This window comes from Priapulus caudatus, unplaced genomic scaffold (genome assembly GCF_000485595.1).
Source record: "Priapulus caudatus unplaced genomic scaffold, Priapulus_caudatus-5.0.1 Scaffold13, whole genome shotgun sequence".
Lineage (NCBI taxonomy): Eukaryota > Metazoa > Priapulida > Priapulimorpha > Priapulimorphida > Priapulidae > Priapulus > Priapulus caudatus.
This window is the reverse complement of record NW_014577074.1, coordinates 840,759-856,367: the sequence shown is the minus strand read 5'-3', so window position 1 is coordinate 856,367 and position 15,609 is coordinate 840,759. Positions and strand designations below refer to the sequence as shown.

Below are 15,609 nucleotides of genomic sequence, written 5' to 3'. Positions count from 1 at the left end.
GTGGCTGCCATCACCTCCTCCCTCCTTCATCCTTCCTGCCTTCTGCTCCTTCTCCCCTACTCCATCACCTTTCCCATTCTCCCTCCTCCTCCTCCTGCCTGCTCTACTCCCTCCTCCATGACCGGTCTTCATTTGATCTCCATAACTCAGGGGCAGGTACGGTTTATCATGCGAAACATCAGTCCTGCTACATATCTGCATAAATCTGGCTCCGTACAAGGATAAACAGGCGTCTGCGGGTACACTTGTGGATATAACATATACGCTACCTCGGTACACATCTGTAGCTACCTGTCAGACGACAACGCCACTTGAACCCCCCTTCATCTTAAAGGCATAGACGACCATGATTCCGATTTGGTAATTTTAACCGATATTGCCACAGGTAACTGGCACCTTGGTGTATGTTAATACCCAAGTACATATACGCTTATAGCCAACAACGCGTATTAGGGTTTTTGTTCCAAGGATCACTGTCTGCGTTACTAAGAAATGTCCAATGTCTACATCCCTACCGGCGCGTCCAAATAAAATCCCTGCCGTGTGGTGTGACAGCTTACCCGAGAACCCGGCGCGTATGACCGCCGCTACACCGGCAGGCTCGGGGTGTCAAGGGCCGTCGGAACTGGCCGCCGGTGCAGGCCGCGGCGCGACCCCCGCCTTGGCACCTTTTGTTTCACGGCCATAAATGTTCGCCGTAACCAAAATTCGTTCAAATTGAGATTATACCGTCTTTTGGGCCGGTACATATAATCATGTATATACGCTGTAATCTAGGCCCCTATAAGCGGAGACCAGGGTCAGATGCAGGTCAGGTCAAGCGGCGTGTACAGGCGCGCGCGACGGCTTCCAGGGGAGCGAATCCCCCCCTGCTCTGCGCAAGAAAAACGCATCTGAGGCCGCGGTCTAATTCAAAAATTTTCTATGGGCGAGGGCCCCCCAGACCCCTCCTCGCTGGCTGCGCCTCGCATGGTATGTATTACGCGTTTTTAGAAAACCCCCCCCCCCCCTGCGGTCAAATTCCTGGCTACACGACCTGGCAGCGTCAACCTTGGCCTATAAAATTTTATGATCGCAGAACTCTGCGCACACATTCCTCTGCTCCCCCGTACTACTCGGAACTATTTCAGCGAAAGTCTTTACCAAATATTATTTTCCACTTGCTTAAAGTGAGAACAAATAAATTTGGATAGTTTATTGGTCATTATTGAATATTTTTAATTCTATGCTTAAAGCAACAAATCTTTCAAATCATCATAGTATTTTTCTAAATTACGTGTGCTAGCTGCTGAACACACTTTTTTGCCTGCGAAATTCAACAATGCTCAGAATTGCACCAGCAGCCCACCATTTACCTTGTAGATTTCAAAGAATTTCACGCGGGAGAGGGCGCATGCCCGCCAGGACAGCCCCTAGTTGCGGGTCGCTTCGCCTCCCGCGGGGCTCGCTCCTTAGTCACCAATAGCCGCGGCCACTATCTTTATTAGCTCTCGACGCCTGTTGGGCGTGTCATATCAGATTATAGGTGCACCGGGACATTTGCTCGCACGTCTATGACCTCGGCGCCGTCTAGTGGCGATTTCGATCCTTTGTGGTCTGAGTGCCGCATTCCGTACGTTAGTTATTACTCTTTGGGATTCGGCGGGAATAAACTGAATATACGAAGGTCTTGAGATTACAAAGCCCAACATATTAATATGTGAAAAAGCGATATGCCTCACTAGGCCCAAACAATTACCCGGACAAACCAATTCGATTCGCTCAACATCCTTGTAGCCAACATGTGAGGTCACGCGAACCCGAAGATCGATGCCTTATTTTGTTGCAATAAATAGCGTGTGGCCGCCAGCATTACTCGGAGATTTACCGGATGTTCAATGAGACATTTGCGTTAGGTAACATTAGCTAGTGTAATATTGGACAAACTAATACGCGTTTTTTGGCTATAAGGTAATGTACTTATTAACTACACAGTGCCAGTTACTGTAGCATTCGTCACACTTTGCCATAAGCGATGCGCAAATATTACATGCTCCTTTATACTGTAGCTGCCGGTAGAATACACAATGAAAGCGACACCAAGGACAGTAACGTTCTATACCGTTATCGTGTAAACATATGACCCATGTATGCCCCGACGAAGGGTCGTTGTCGCTATCAGGTACGACAATCATATTTATGCTACCCGAGAGCGCTAGTCTTTAGGCTTGTGTAGTATTACTCAGGCCGTATTATGTTATATTTTTATAGGACGGTATGTTTACGTTGGCGTTTAGGGTGGTTAGGGTTAGGGTAGCGGTTAGCCGGTCACTTCTACTATAGTAACAAAGCTCTGCGCTACCACTTTGTGTAACATGATATGTGGAGTACCTGATACGACCAACGACCCCTTAGCGCCAGTTAGTTCTACACACTAAAAAGCTATAGAAAGTATTCTAAATCCCGCTAAAGAAGATATGTCTCCGATGTTACCAGGCTATAGTACCGACGCACGCGTTTTATCTAATGAAGGCGATCTAATAGGCTTACAAACTAACTACCAAAAGTTTCACGTTCCTCATATGATCAGGAGTGTATCAAAAATTTGATTACACTCCTTGATATTTATTCCGCATTCTGACCCGCGATTTAACAAATAACACCAGCTTTATCGCCTCAGTCAGTGCATATATACAGACAGCCAAATTTGACACAGTACGGCTCTGCTGAATACGATAGTGGCTACAATATTAATAGATTATTTCGCATTTTCTTGCCATCGACATTTAGGGAGTTTTTAATGTACTGCCCACAAAAAAATATATAGCTGAACTTTTCTTAGAATCACAGTTCCATTATGATGAACAATCTAACATATAGAGATGCATTACAGATGAATTGATGCATATGATGCAATACAGATGATTATACGATAAATTGCATTGAAGATATATTGCATACAGATAATTACGCAGGAAGTTAATTAAAGGACGCAATTGTCTTTATTAACTCCTGATAATACATGTTATGCCGTGCCTGTGACATTTTAGTGAATTACACTCGGGCTGTTATTTCGTTTCCACCCTCACCTGTGTCAAACACCATGCTTAACATAATATCAAGAGTACTTACATAATACATAGTCACCAGTATCAGTCACATAAGGCACTTCAGTACATAATCTAACTATTATGTACGCTTGATAATATATTCAATCATTCCTAATGCAACCGACTTGAGTAAAGGGTACTCTCAGCACAGAGACCGCTACATTAACATTAGGAAACGAGTACTGTACATTACATTATCAAACGGTCATTGAAATGTTTGTGCAAAGCCAGTGAATGATCAGTCAATAAAAATCTACGCAATAAAGATGCAGGGCACCCATAACTCTGAGGTTGAAACCAAAAATCAATTATAAACAATATACTATTTGACTGATGACACCACTCACAAGGGCAGGGTAATCTGATTACAAGTGCCTATAAACCTTCTGATCATTTCTCTGCTACAGGCGAGTACACGACCACTATGTCACTTCCCTGCAGGGTATTATCGATAGCTGGTTTGGCGCATTAGGAGTGCCTTGCCTATGCGGCACCTGAAAACGGTGTTTACATTAATTTTGCCAAAATTTTAACTCGAGCCTCTTGTATTCAAGGCTGGATCACTTAACATTGGCCATAGTATAGTATCTAAAATTGTAAATGGGTGTGACGTTGTCAACTGCAAGCAACTTGCGATATAAAGTGCCTGTGTTGAAGACAACAGCAAAACATCCCCTAGGCCAATCATTTACAGCGACACGCCCATGCTAAAGACGATGCTAAACCCACGCTCAGTCCATGCCATATTACCCACAGTCAACACCTTATAAGGTAACCCAGTAGATGGTTACTCCCCTACTCCCTGTTGAGTTTACATTACTGTAGGCTACTAGTTATGTCTATGGCTCCGTATCTCTCTCTAGGATATCAAATGTTCAAAATCCACAAAAGTTTGCCATACAAGGCTGAATTCTATTCGATGGTTGCTCTACTGAGTTGCGCGGCATATTATTTAGTCTTGGTGCCAGATTGATCTTGGCTGAAGCTTGCTTGTTGGTGTCTTCATTTTGGCTACACTATTGTCTTAACTCCTGCTCAAGCCAGAAACTCTTTCAAGCATAAACACTGTTTATGATCCTTTCGGCGCGAAGGTAAGACTACTAATTTCCTATAACCGTTGTAAACCATGATTCTCCAACCTTTAGAAGTTAGTTATGTATCCTTTGCTCCAATGGGCGATTTCTTCCCTCTACTTATCACTAGTATTACTATTAGGTTGAATAGCTCATAACAAAACCACAATCTATCCGTGGAGCGTGTCCAGGGTCAAATTTATTTGTTTCTATGAGGATTTGTCTTGCTACCGGTTCTTTACCATTACTGAGAAGGTATTTCTTTTACTATTTCTATTTGCTTCGTCTGTTACAGTTGATTTGTAGGACTAGTACAGCCTTAAGCCCGGCGCACATTGCCAAACATTTTGCTCAAAACATTATCGTAGCAATGTTCCATGGAAATGTCGCCCAATGTACGGTGAAAAAAAGTCGCGTCCGAACATTTTGCTCAAAAACATTATCGTAGCAATGTTCCATGAAATGTTCGCAATGTACGGTGAAAAAAGTCGCCGAACATTTGTTCCGAACAATGTTTCTGAAGATCAGAAATGTTTGATATCACGAACATTGTTCGTCAAATGTTCGTCAATGTGCGATGAATGTCGAACAATTCTAGGAACATTTGTAAAGTAGTAACCAATAGCAGCACGATATGTGGTCACATGATTTTTGTGCCCAATCATGCACCGATCACGTGACTCTTTACAACACAGCTACTAGACGCCGCCACGAGGTTGTTCGCTGCAAAATGTTCGGCAATGTGCACTCAGCAATTGTTCACCCGCACATTGCCAGACAAAAACATTTGTTTGGACGAACATTTGTTTGGGAAAATGTTCGGCAATGTGCGCTCAGCAATTGTTCACCCGCACATTGCCAGACAAAAACATTTGTTTGGACGAACATTTGTTTGGGAAAATTTTCGGCAATGTGCGCCAGGCATTAGCCTTTTCCAGTTTATGGAATACTCAGTGAAGTCTGAGATGGTGGTAAAGTTTAGGAGTTCCTAAAAATGACCTGCTCACCTTTTCAATGATTGATTATGTGTTGTGAGGGTGGTTCTATTTTTCTCAATTAAAACCAATGGTTTTAATTAGTGCAAGCATTGATTATTAACACCCATCTATCTCACTTTGTACACAATTTTACAACTGGTGTAAACTGAAACAAAAACGAAATAAAGTGCCTTGGATGAAGACACAGCAACAGCATTCCAGGCAGGTGCAAACGACAAACCCATCAACATGAATTTTTAAGTTCTAACCATTATGCCACTGCTCATCCTGGTTGCTAATAACCATAATTAGGAATGTATCTGGTGTTAAAACAGGAACGTTCTCAACTTCTCATGCAGCAAGACCAATAATAACACTAATAACATCACTTATGTGCTCCAATACTAGACTAGATACACATAGTAGTCAGACTGTCAAAGGACGGAAGGTAGCATAGGGAACTCCTACTGCATGCACTCAAAAATAGTACAAAGCTAAGTTCGTAACACATGGTCCACTGACTCTAAACCGACCAGGCTCTACGACTGTTATGGCCCTGTCCCACCTTGACGACTTACCAACGAAAGCCAGCGTATACCGACGTATGAAAAATTTGGTGAATACGCTGGCGTATGTCGAATAAGTTATCGGTAAGCTTTGTTCCGACGTACTCACCGTACTACGACGTATACCAGCGTGCTTCAGCGTGCTCTTAACTTATACAAAGCTTACCCATAACTTATTCGACGTACGCCAGCGTATTCACCAAATTTTTCATACGTCGGTATAAGCTGGCTTTCGTTGGTAAGTCGTCAAGGTGTGACAGGGCCATTACACGGCATAGGACCTCTCGCCAACGAGAAGGAAACTTGTGGCTAGGTCCACTCTAGAATTCCTGTCTCTTCACCATAAACTGACGAGTCAAACTGACTCTTCAGTTCAAATATGTGGGAAAATGTCCTTTTAGATTAGATTTCGATAAGACACCTCTCACGTACTCGTCCTATATCATTATGAATAAGCAGGTTTACGCGCACATGAATAGTCAACTGTTGTCAGATATTGTGTAACACACTAACAGCACTTCGATGCAATCGTGTAAGTGAACACGCCACAACACACCTCTCCTGCTACATTGTCATTCTAGCTTTATTCCTAGAACTCTAGAAGGACGCTCAGTCCAGCATGACAGATAAAATGATGTAGCCCTGCATGAACAGGTTCTGTTCACCTAGGGATACATTATCGTACCTACAGACTGCTGCGTTCCCAATAACTTTCGGACTTTGGAATTAGGAGTGCAGCAACAAGAATATCAACAAAACGTAACTCGAACTCGCATTCGACGAAATTTGCGAACATTCAAAACTACATGTACAAAACGAAACCACGACTACACTGTTGATGTAAAACACTTACTGTGTCGAACAATTCCGCTAATTCCGCTTTCTCATCAGCCGTAAGCTGCAACGAATGCTCCGCCATCTTCTGTGTATGTGTGGCGACGTGTTGGTGGTCGCTACGCACTGGCTCTCTCGACCTCCTACTCACACAACTACGCGAATGCCTGACACGCACAATCGATACATGAGCCTGACACACGCTTCACTTCACTGGACACAAGTCACACTACAGTCTACACTGAACCGTAACAACCACCGTCGCACCGACACTTGGCACGTTTTAATAATAAAATTATGGTAAATAAACATGAAATGTATTTACTACCAAAGTTTTAATGTTTCGCTACTGTCTTTCGCCTATTATTACCGATAATTTCCTGTAAATTCCATTCAAATGCTCATCTGTAACGCACAAGTACACCGCACGCAGACCACGCACGTAACTGTGCACAAAAATAACGGTTTTCAGCAGCATTCAATTATTAATATCCACTTCTGGCTAACAAATGTGCAATTTCTGGCAAACATAATAACATAGAACATTTCACGAGAAACTTTTGATTACACTCAGATATGGTATAACTAGTTTTGAAAACGTTCATCTCACGAACTTCCGAATAACATAACTGTAGGTTCATGATATGTGATATTACCAATCCAGAGTATCGTGTTCACAAAAATAATCAAGTAATTGAGAGATGCAATTATTATGCGGTATAAAACAATATTTATTATTCCTTTTATTTAAACCCAGACTGATAGGTATAAATACACAATCTGTGCTGGTTTTTATACCAAAAACTCACATTAGCACAAAAACTAGATATGCGAAATGATGCTGCCACTACATTTTGTATACATTCTATATTCTTACGGTTTCTGCTACTATATTTACATAGCTATATTAAATAAATAATAAGATAATGTGAAATGTAAGAAATCATTGAAATCTAATAATAATCAAAATTACGCAATATTTTTACTACCGTGCAAAGTAAATTAAATGATTAAAAAATTTAATAATTAAAATTACCTTTAGTAGCACCAGAGATTGGTAACAATGGCTACAAGAATAAATATGACAAAATGTCTCTAACATATCGCGACAAAACATTAACACGCGATTGCCCAATCAAATCAAATCCAACTCGATATCTATGGAAAATATTTCACCCAAAACTGAATGTCATGCAAAGAGGAAACCCAATGTATAGAAAAGACACAATTAGCTCGGATAATGGCAAACTAAGATAATTTCACTAGCATAGTCTACATGTACAAAATGCAATGAGTACACAAGTTGTCAACATATAATATTACTATATATATATATATATATTAACATTGTGTAACAATGCACCATTGTATCAGGAGATTATACAAACAACGTTATTTGTGACATTTGTTACATTTACTCCTACTGGTCGTATATTGTTCGTAGTTATAAACTTACAAATGCATATACCCTGCTGCCATCTGCAGACAATATTACTAATGAAATGCGAGCGACCCTATTGCACCCCTAACGGCATCACGCTGCCCAAGACAAAATACAACTTCAACAGTATGCGAAGAGATGTGAAAGTTTAACTGCCTCCGTTTAGAATTGTTAATCCTCTTTTAATTTAAATGGGCTAATCTGATATTTTCAATTAATTTTATGCAGCATATTTTGGCCAAGACAATATGAATATTGTTAGTAACTTGTCATAACAGAGTTGATGAAATAGAATGTACATTTTACAACATTTAGTTACTATAAAATAAATCGTAACTACTTATTAAATAAATTAATAGCGTTTTTAAAACACCAATCCGATACTGTATGTTTATAAGCAGGATTACTGTTGCAAAACTTTCAAAGTTGAACAATATTTTAAAGAATACACCAGTGCATAAAAACAACTGCCCCATTTTCTAATCCTTCCCGTTTCAAATAAAAATAGTACGTGCATTCCGTTTCAGATAGCCGTATGAGAAGGCTTTTATATTTGAGCAAAAATTGTAACCAGTCTCAAAATTACGTTTATTTTTTATGCTGATCATACTGGTCACCATACCCCGTTACCAACCATTTACGGTCGGAAAAGGAGTTTAGAATTTCCTTCATTTTATTATCGAGTAGTCTTATGGTTGCAAATATACTACAGGAGAACCAGGATATAGGCATGCCGCGAATACATTTCTCATTCAACACTGCTTGCTTGTATTTCTGTTAAACTTCACACCCTGTTGTGTAAGCATTACAGCTACCATCTACCAGTCATTATCATCACTGTCACTGTCGTTTCTCGCTCTGGAGTCGCGCACAGCTGATTCCATCATGTCGACAATCTTTTTCCTTGGATCCTCCTCAAGAGTAGTCTTTACTGCTCCAATTTCTGACAGCATCCACTCTAGTTCTGTGCAGGAGAATAGGTATACAAGTAAGCACACCTTTATCTTTCCACAAATTATGAGTCATGAAACAAATCAATGAAAATATAACTAACAATCAACTAAAATCTAAAATAGCAAAAATGATATAAATTTAATCAAAAGATTAAAAATCAAATTTACGAAACAAAATTAGGAAAAGCAATTAAAGATTATGCTTACCATCAAATTACTTTAAATAATGAGCAAAAGATTATAGTAAAAAGTGCAACTATCCATCCATATTTGCAGCACACGTCAAGATTTATAAAAACCTAATTATACACTTCTGCACCAACGCTGCCATAAATTGAGTATCTCTAAAAGCGTAACTTGATTTCAATTTCTTGTTTTAAGTTGGATACTAAGTGTTGCCATCAACCAGTTGACAAATGTTGATTTAGCTTACCATCTTTTTTCAGGTTCATTCCTCCAAATGTATGAGGTCCAATAAACTGTTTCTTCATTTCCCCTTCATAATAGATGAAGATTGTTGGCAGGTTCTTGTCCGGAAAGTTTGGTATACACGTTGATGAAACACTCTTTAGGAACTTCGTTGAAGGGAACTTTGCAGCAAGTTCATAGAAGAATTGGTTTATCAGTGCAGAGAGCGGAATCCTGATTCAAACAAAAGCATATTCAAATTTAGTTGTGATTATATTCACTGATATATTTACCCTTTTTTGTACAATTCTAGTAGATATCACATAAATTCAAAGAAGATTATACAGAAAAAGATTGAGCAGGGGCGCTCATACCGACCTCATACTGAAGTGCACTTCTATATGGGTTTGAACTTTTAGTGGGGTACTGTTAAAATGTCCTCTCAGAAATACCTACTAAGCAGCATGGGCCACTAGCAACTTAAAATAGATATACCTGCAAGCAACATTGCTACATTTGGTGAAAGGAACATATTTCACATTTTTGAGATTTTAATAAACTGCATCACTTACCCAGATTTATACAGGTGTAATACAACCCATACTCCCTCCCCTGCCTTGTTCACATGCGTCGTGTAATCCTCAGCACTGATCTCTCTCACATCACCAAAACGTGATTTTTCCTGTAATTTCTTCATTTCATTTATACGCTGTTGTCTGTAAAAGATATCAAGAAATGCAGGGTCACAGATTTCCAAGATCCAAATCTTTAATAGAGAGATAAATAGATAAGATGGATATATAGATGAATAGATAAATAGATAGAGATATATCAACAGAGAGACAGGGAGGAGGGAAGTAGGGAGGAATGGAGAGAGAAGGGAGAGAGAGAAATTTGAAGTGGAATTTGTACCATCAATGGTATGTACCTTTTATTCAATTTCAAACTGAATCATTCTATAATTAATGTTTCTCTAAATTTTTATAAATGCATGCATTTACCTGTATTGTAGCAATACTCGTTCATCCTCCTCATCTTCAAATTCATCTAGTTCATCAAGATCCATATCTTCATATGATTTTCCTTAAAATATGACAACATTCCAGCATTAGTTCCAATTAAACTAGCATTTATTTACACTTAAAAATAATTTGTGCTCAACCATTCTTTCACCTTTACTCTTGTTTTCCTTTTCCTGAATAGTTTGATCAAGAATCTGTTGAATTTGCTCCTCTGTGATTTCTGCCTCTTGCTTTGGTGGCAGAATGCCTTTAGATCGCAAGACATCATTCCACTCCGTGTCAGCATTTGGGTCCTAAAATAGGTCAATAGGCACTATACAGTCAAGCTAAATGATAAATTCTCTGCAGGTTTAAGCATCAATTTCATATTAATTCATTACTATTATAAGGGTTTCTTCATGTTACTGAAACAATTTTTTAAAGAAAGGAATACAAATAAATCGTGACGCACCTACACACACGTATATATATCTATATAAATACTGAATGGTAAAAATTAGTATGTAATATAATATCAGAGTGCAAAATTAACGCGAGTCCGGAGTCAAATACTCCCTGATTTGACATATGCAGGAGTCCGTGTGACTCCCTGAAAAATTCTGCCATACTAACTTAAACTAGTTTGTTCCAGAGCACAGCCTCGCGGAATTACCGTATTTTTTCAGCAAATGTCCAAAGAAAATTTGGCAGACGTGCAACTAATCTTTAATTTTGGACTTCAGACTGCGGACTCTCTCATTTTGCCGCGGGCTCCCTCTTTTTGAGGGCAGGGAGTCTGTTTGACTCCTTTGTTCAAAAGTTAATTTCTACCCCCGTAATATCATTATATAAACAGTAGCTAAAACAGAACTACTGTTGATGTAAATGTGTCAGCGGTACTAGCTGAACGTCAATAGCCTCACTGCAGTATCACACTGTTACCATTCATTTTTCCTTTTAAATTTTCAACCAACCACAACATGTTGCACATTGGTTGCTACAAAGAGTACTGGTAGCAGAAGGTGACACATTGGGTAAGTGGAAAATTCCAAATCTTAATAAAATGTTATCTTATTTTTTATATTTTCATTATTTTGCAATAAAAACTCTTAACCAACTATTACATTATTTCTTTTTTCTCAATTTTATTTAACTAAATAACTTTAAGCTCATAATTAAACTCAGGAAACTGCAGCCTAGACTGGTCCGTGCTCGACAAGCAGTGTAACGCGAGCAGTCACGTCTAACTGCAGCCCTGTAAACATATTAGCGATGTGCTGTAGCCGCTGATTAGCTGACTGGCGAGTCAGGACTATTGACCAATCAGATCGGGCTTCTCACACATGCTTCGGCCGATGCACACAGTATGAAGTACTAGCGGGTTGGATCGGATCGAAAATACGGGAAAAAGTATCGAGGATCGGATCGAGGGAAGAGAATCGCGATTCGATTTGATTTCGGTGGATCGTTACAGCTCTAGAGACTATGAGAGCAAATTAAGTTACAAGTTGGACAGTCAGAGCAAGAGAAAGAGACAGAGAAGTGGGGAGGCACAGAGATAAGGAAGACAATAAAGGAATAGGCATGAAGACAGTGAAAGAGAGAGAGAGGCAGAGAAAGAGGAAATAGGGAGAGAGGGAGGGAGAGAGGAGAGACGGGAGGGGAAGGGAGAGAGAGACAGAGAGAGAGAGAGAGGGAGAGAGAGAGCTGGCCGGCTAAAGCCTAAAGAATACTAGTTTATGTTGCCGGTTAGTGCGATTTTTTATTGTGTTACGAACTACAGCGTTGCCGACCACGCTGTAAACATCCTTCGTCCGATCACAACATAGGTTGATGTATACTAGCGCTCATAGGGTCTATGTCACCCAGGGTACTGCCGGAACATACCCTGGTAATATCTGATATGGTTAGGGTTAGGGTTACTCGCAGCTAGGGCCTGCATACCTCCCAAAGTTATACTCGGTCGGGTTTTTAGCACATTCTAACTCTAAAACTGTTACGTTAAAAATTCTTAAAATATTTACATAAACAGGCAAGACGGTTGTCATCTTGAATACGAAGTTTTATTTCCTATTGTAGTTTATTTCAAAAGTTATATCAGTCGAAAGTTGCTACCTTGACTCGATTGCAATGCTGGCTGGTCAAATATAGACAATATGGCGCGGGCGATCTAGCGGGCGTGGTAGCAACTTTTGGCTGATATAACTTTTGAAATAAACTACGAATCACGATAGGAAATAAAACTTCGTATTCAAAATGACAACCGTCTTGCCTGTTTATGTAATTATTTTAAGAATTTTTAACGTAACAGTTTTAGAGTTAGAATGTGTTCAAAACCCGACCGAGTATAACTGTGGGAGGTACATGCAGGCCCTAGCTGCGAGTGTTAGGGTTAGGGTTAGAGAGTAGGCGTAGGCGACTCCCTAGACTCGTAGAGATAGTACCAGGGTACGTTCCGGTATACCGGACCGTACCAAAGGTACGGATACGTTCCGGTATACCGGACCGTACCAAGGGTACGGATACGTTCCGGTATACCAGACCGTACCAAGGGTACGGATACGTTCCGGCAGTACCTACCGTGGCCCTGGTGGACATAGACCCTCTCAGCTATTACTACTTAGTACTAGCTCTGTACTGTGACGGGAGCGAAAGGGCTACGCCGTAGCTCGACGAGGCTGTGCGACTGATTGTCCATACAATCAGGTCTTGTAATACAAAGTGATTAGCAAGACCGTTTCCTGGAGCTAGATAGACTAGAGTAAGATCGGACGAAGTTATTTTTAGAAACTCAGTCTCAGAGTTTGATTTCGCTAGACATTACACTTACAGTACACTGTACAGTACATTTTAGACAAATACTGAGTTACTACAGAAAAAACGTGCGCCATTTTACAGAAATCCGACATTTACCTGCATGTTTGAAGGGTGTCTGTATTTCCACAATAACTCGATGTATTCTGGTAGTAGAGTATCAAATTCCAAGAACACACGCCTTCACGTTTTGTATGGGGTGTAATATGAAATCATTATATCGTCATATAAAGTGATTCCATAAACGCTATATGTTTAATCCCTATTACAACATAATGTAGTTTACGCCAATATTTATAGCTACGCAATGCTCTATTAGTAATGATTTTTTATTTATAATGCTACTACGTGATATTATCACAAAAAGCCGACAACAAATTCCACGCAGAAATTCATAGTACACCCCTCGTAATCCGAAAACGAGATATCGCGAGAGTGCGAGATAATAACAATACAGTAAAAACCGCCGTTATAAGAACAGTAGAAATTTTCTCGCAAGTAGCCTCAACATGTTCTTATATAAATGGTGGCCTGCAACTGAAAAATTAGGCTCAAAAAGGTTCTTAATAGGTTCTTAATTGTTTCTAACTTTTAATATGTACTAGCTGAAACCGCGCTAGGCGCGGGCTTAGTGACATGTGATGCATGTGTTACCAGTACAGTAAGTGTTATGTTATAAGTGTTATATGGAGAGCTTTACGTTGTTGCACATGTTTGTTTTTATGGTTGAAGATAAATTTCCCACAACTTTTTTTTATAACAAACAAGTTTTATATTTTTTAGGCCTGAATGTGTTCTTATGTATATGCAAACTGTTTTGACCCGCAGTTTCAGCGCCTGAAGTGTTCTTAATCGACGTGTGTTCTTTTATGCGAGTCTTTTACTGTATAATGTAATAGTAATGCAGTACGTCGTCTCAAAAGCAATGCCAGGGTGCTGCCATATGTTATTGGTTGAGCATTGGCCATTGGCATGTGGCATTGGCAATTGTTTATGCATGCGATATGTTGAGCGTCTCTTTTTTATTTTACCCTGTGTTTTCTTTTATAAGTCACTTCATCTGCACTGCGAAAATAAGAGACCTACTTTAAAATTTTAGCCTAAAACAGGTCTTATGTAAAGGGGTCTAAATGGGAAATTTTAGCCTAAGACAGTGTTGCTTGAAAATCTAATGTTCTTCATACGCGGGTTTTTACTGTACATCATGGAGGAGAACGTAAAAGTTGCTGTTAGAGTTTAGGCCCTTCATATCCTTTGTAAATAAAATGCAGACTCTAAGTTGATCTAGTTTAAAATTGTAGTTATGCAGGCCATGTCATGTACTTACACGTTCAGGGGTAATTGGTTAGTTACTGTTTTGTTAATAATTACTAATAAATTAGTAATCGGAGATCTCGGTCTCTGTGGTTTCACGAGACACAGTCACAGCAGACAAAGTCCACAGCAGCTTGAGTTGGAGCGTTTCAATAAAATATAAACTATAATGCTAAATAAATACGAAATATATTTACTACAAAGTCTTAATGTTTTTCTCTCTCGTTCACGGGGCTAATTATTGTCGACATGTTCCTGTAAATGCGGTCCAAGATGCTCATGTCTGCGGCCTAACACTGTCACACCGCTGGCCGACGGGCAAAAAGACAACGCTAGCTGCGTGCACACATGACACGTAAATCGCAGTGGCTACGCGTCACGGAACCGGTCGGCTTAGCCTCCAGCTAACGCGAACTGGAGACGATCGCACTCACACAGTGATCGCGCGACTTGCTACACGCCGTAAATATAGGCAATATAATGGCACTGCGTGCCCATCCTAGTCACATGCCGTATACACACACACGCACAGCTCTCTCCTCTCTCTCTCTCTCTCTCTCTCACCACAACGGGACAGACAGGCACACACCACAATACACACACACACACACAACACACCCTGCTAGGTCTTCTCTCTCTCTCACGTAGCAAATTTTTGCACTTGTGACTGTCACGGCAGAATGTCGTGCAACATTCGCGCACCAGTTATGGTGACAACTTGAGAAATCTGGACCCCATTTAAATACGGGGCCCTCTCCCCAGTGCCAGCAATCAATTTTGTCAATCAGGACGTCAAGCGGAGATGGGACTAGAGAAGAGAAGTGCAGAAGCTGCCTGGATGAGGACCCCACAATTAGTTTTCATAGGTCGCCAAGACCCTCACAAAGTGTCTCACATTACTCGGCACTTTCTGACTCACGGAACGCTAAAGCTTGAGAAGGTGGAGACCGGCGTTCAAGACACCCGCGACGACTCGTGTGACTATGTTTGAGAGAGAAATTTGTTTGCACAAATTTTTCAACGATGTTCAAAATTCCAGCGACATGAGAGCCGAGGGCCCTGCGACTCACAGCCGCGAGGAAAATTGAAGAACGCCCTGGCTGACGTTTCGAGACATTTTGGAATCTTCCTCGCAAATG

At 40.4% G+C, this 15,609-nt stretch overlaps 2 protein-coding genes across 2 annotated transcripts in view; both read right to left on the bottom strand.

Annotated features, from left to right (window-relative positions):
• Positions 1 to 6,703, bottom strand: part of LOC106808240 (plastin-1-like) — a 32,613-nt gene extending 25,910 nt beyond the window's left edge. The window contains exon 1 of the mRNA XM_014810872.1: positions 6,559 to 6,703. Coding sequence (XP_014666358.1) covers positions 6,559 to 6,624 — 66 coding nt within the window. The 5' untranslated portion in view covers positions 6,625 to 6,703. The remainder of the gene's footprint in view (positions 1 to 6,558) is intronic.
• Positions 6,704 to 7,246: 543 nt separating this feature from the next.
• Positions 7,247 to 13,457, bottom strand: LOC106808909 (phosducin-like protein 3). The gene is made up of 6 exons (XM_014811826.1): positions 13,256 to 13,457; positions 10,515 to 10,656; positions 10,343 to 10,424; positions 9,914 to 10,057; positions 9,367 to 9,575; positions 7,247 to 8,944 (listed from the first exon to the last, which is right to left on the bottom strand). The coding sequence occupies exons 1-6, from the start codon at positions 13,259 to 13,261 to the stop codon at positions 8,799 to 8,801; spliced, it is 729 nt and encodes a 242-aa protein (XP_014667312.1). The 5' UTR covers positions 13,262 to 13,457; the 3' UTR covers positions 7,247 to 8,798.
• Between the last annotated feature and the right edge of the window lie 2,152 nt (positions 13,458 to 15,609).

Excerpts from the sequence above, each read along its gene's own strand:
- LOC106808909 (XM_014811826.1), bottom strand. Across the intron at positions 9,576-9,913 it reads TTACACCTGTATAAATCTGG|GATTCCGCTCTCTGCACTGA; the intron begins GTAAGTGATGCA and ends TGTTTGAATCAG. Across the intron at positions 8,945-9,366 it reads AATGAACCTGAAAAAAGATG|AACTAGAGTGGATGCTGTCA; the intron begins GTAAGCTAAATC and ends TCTCCTGCACAG.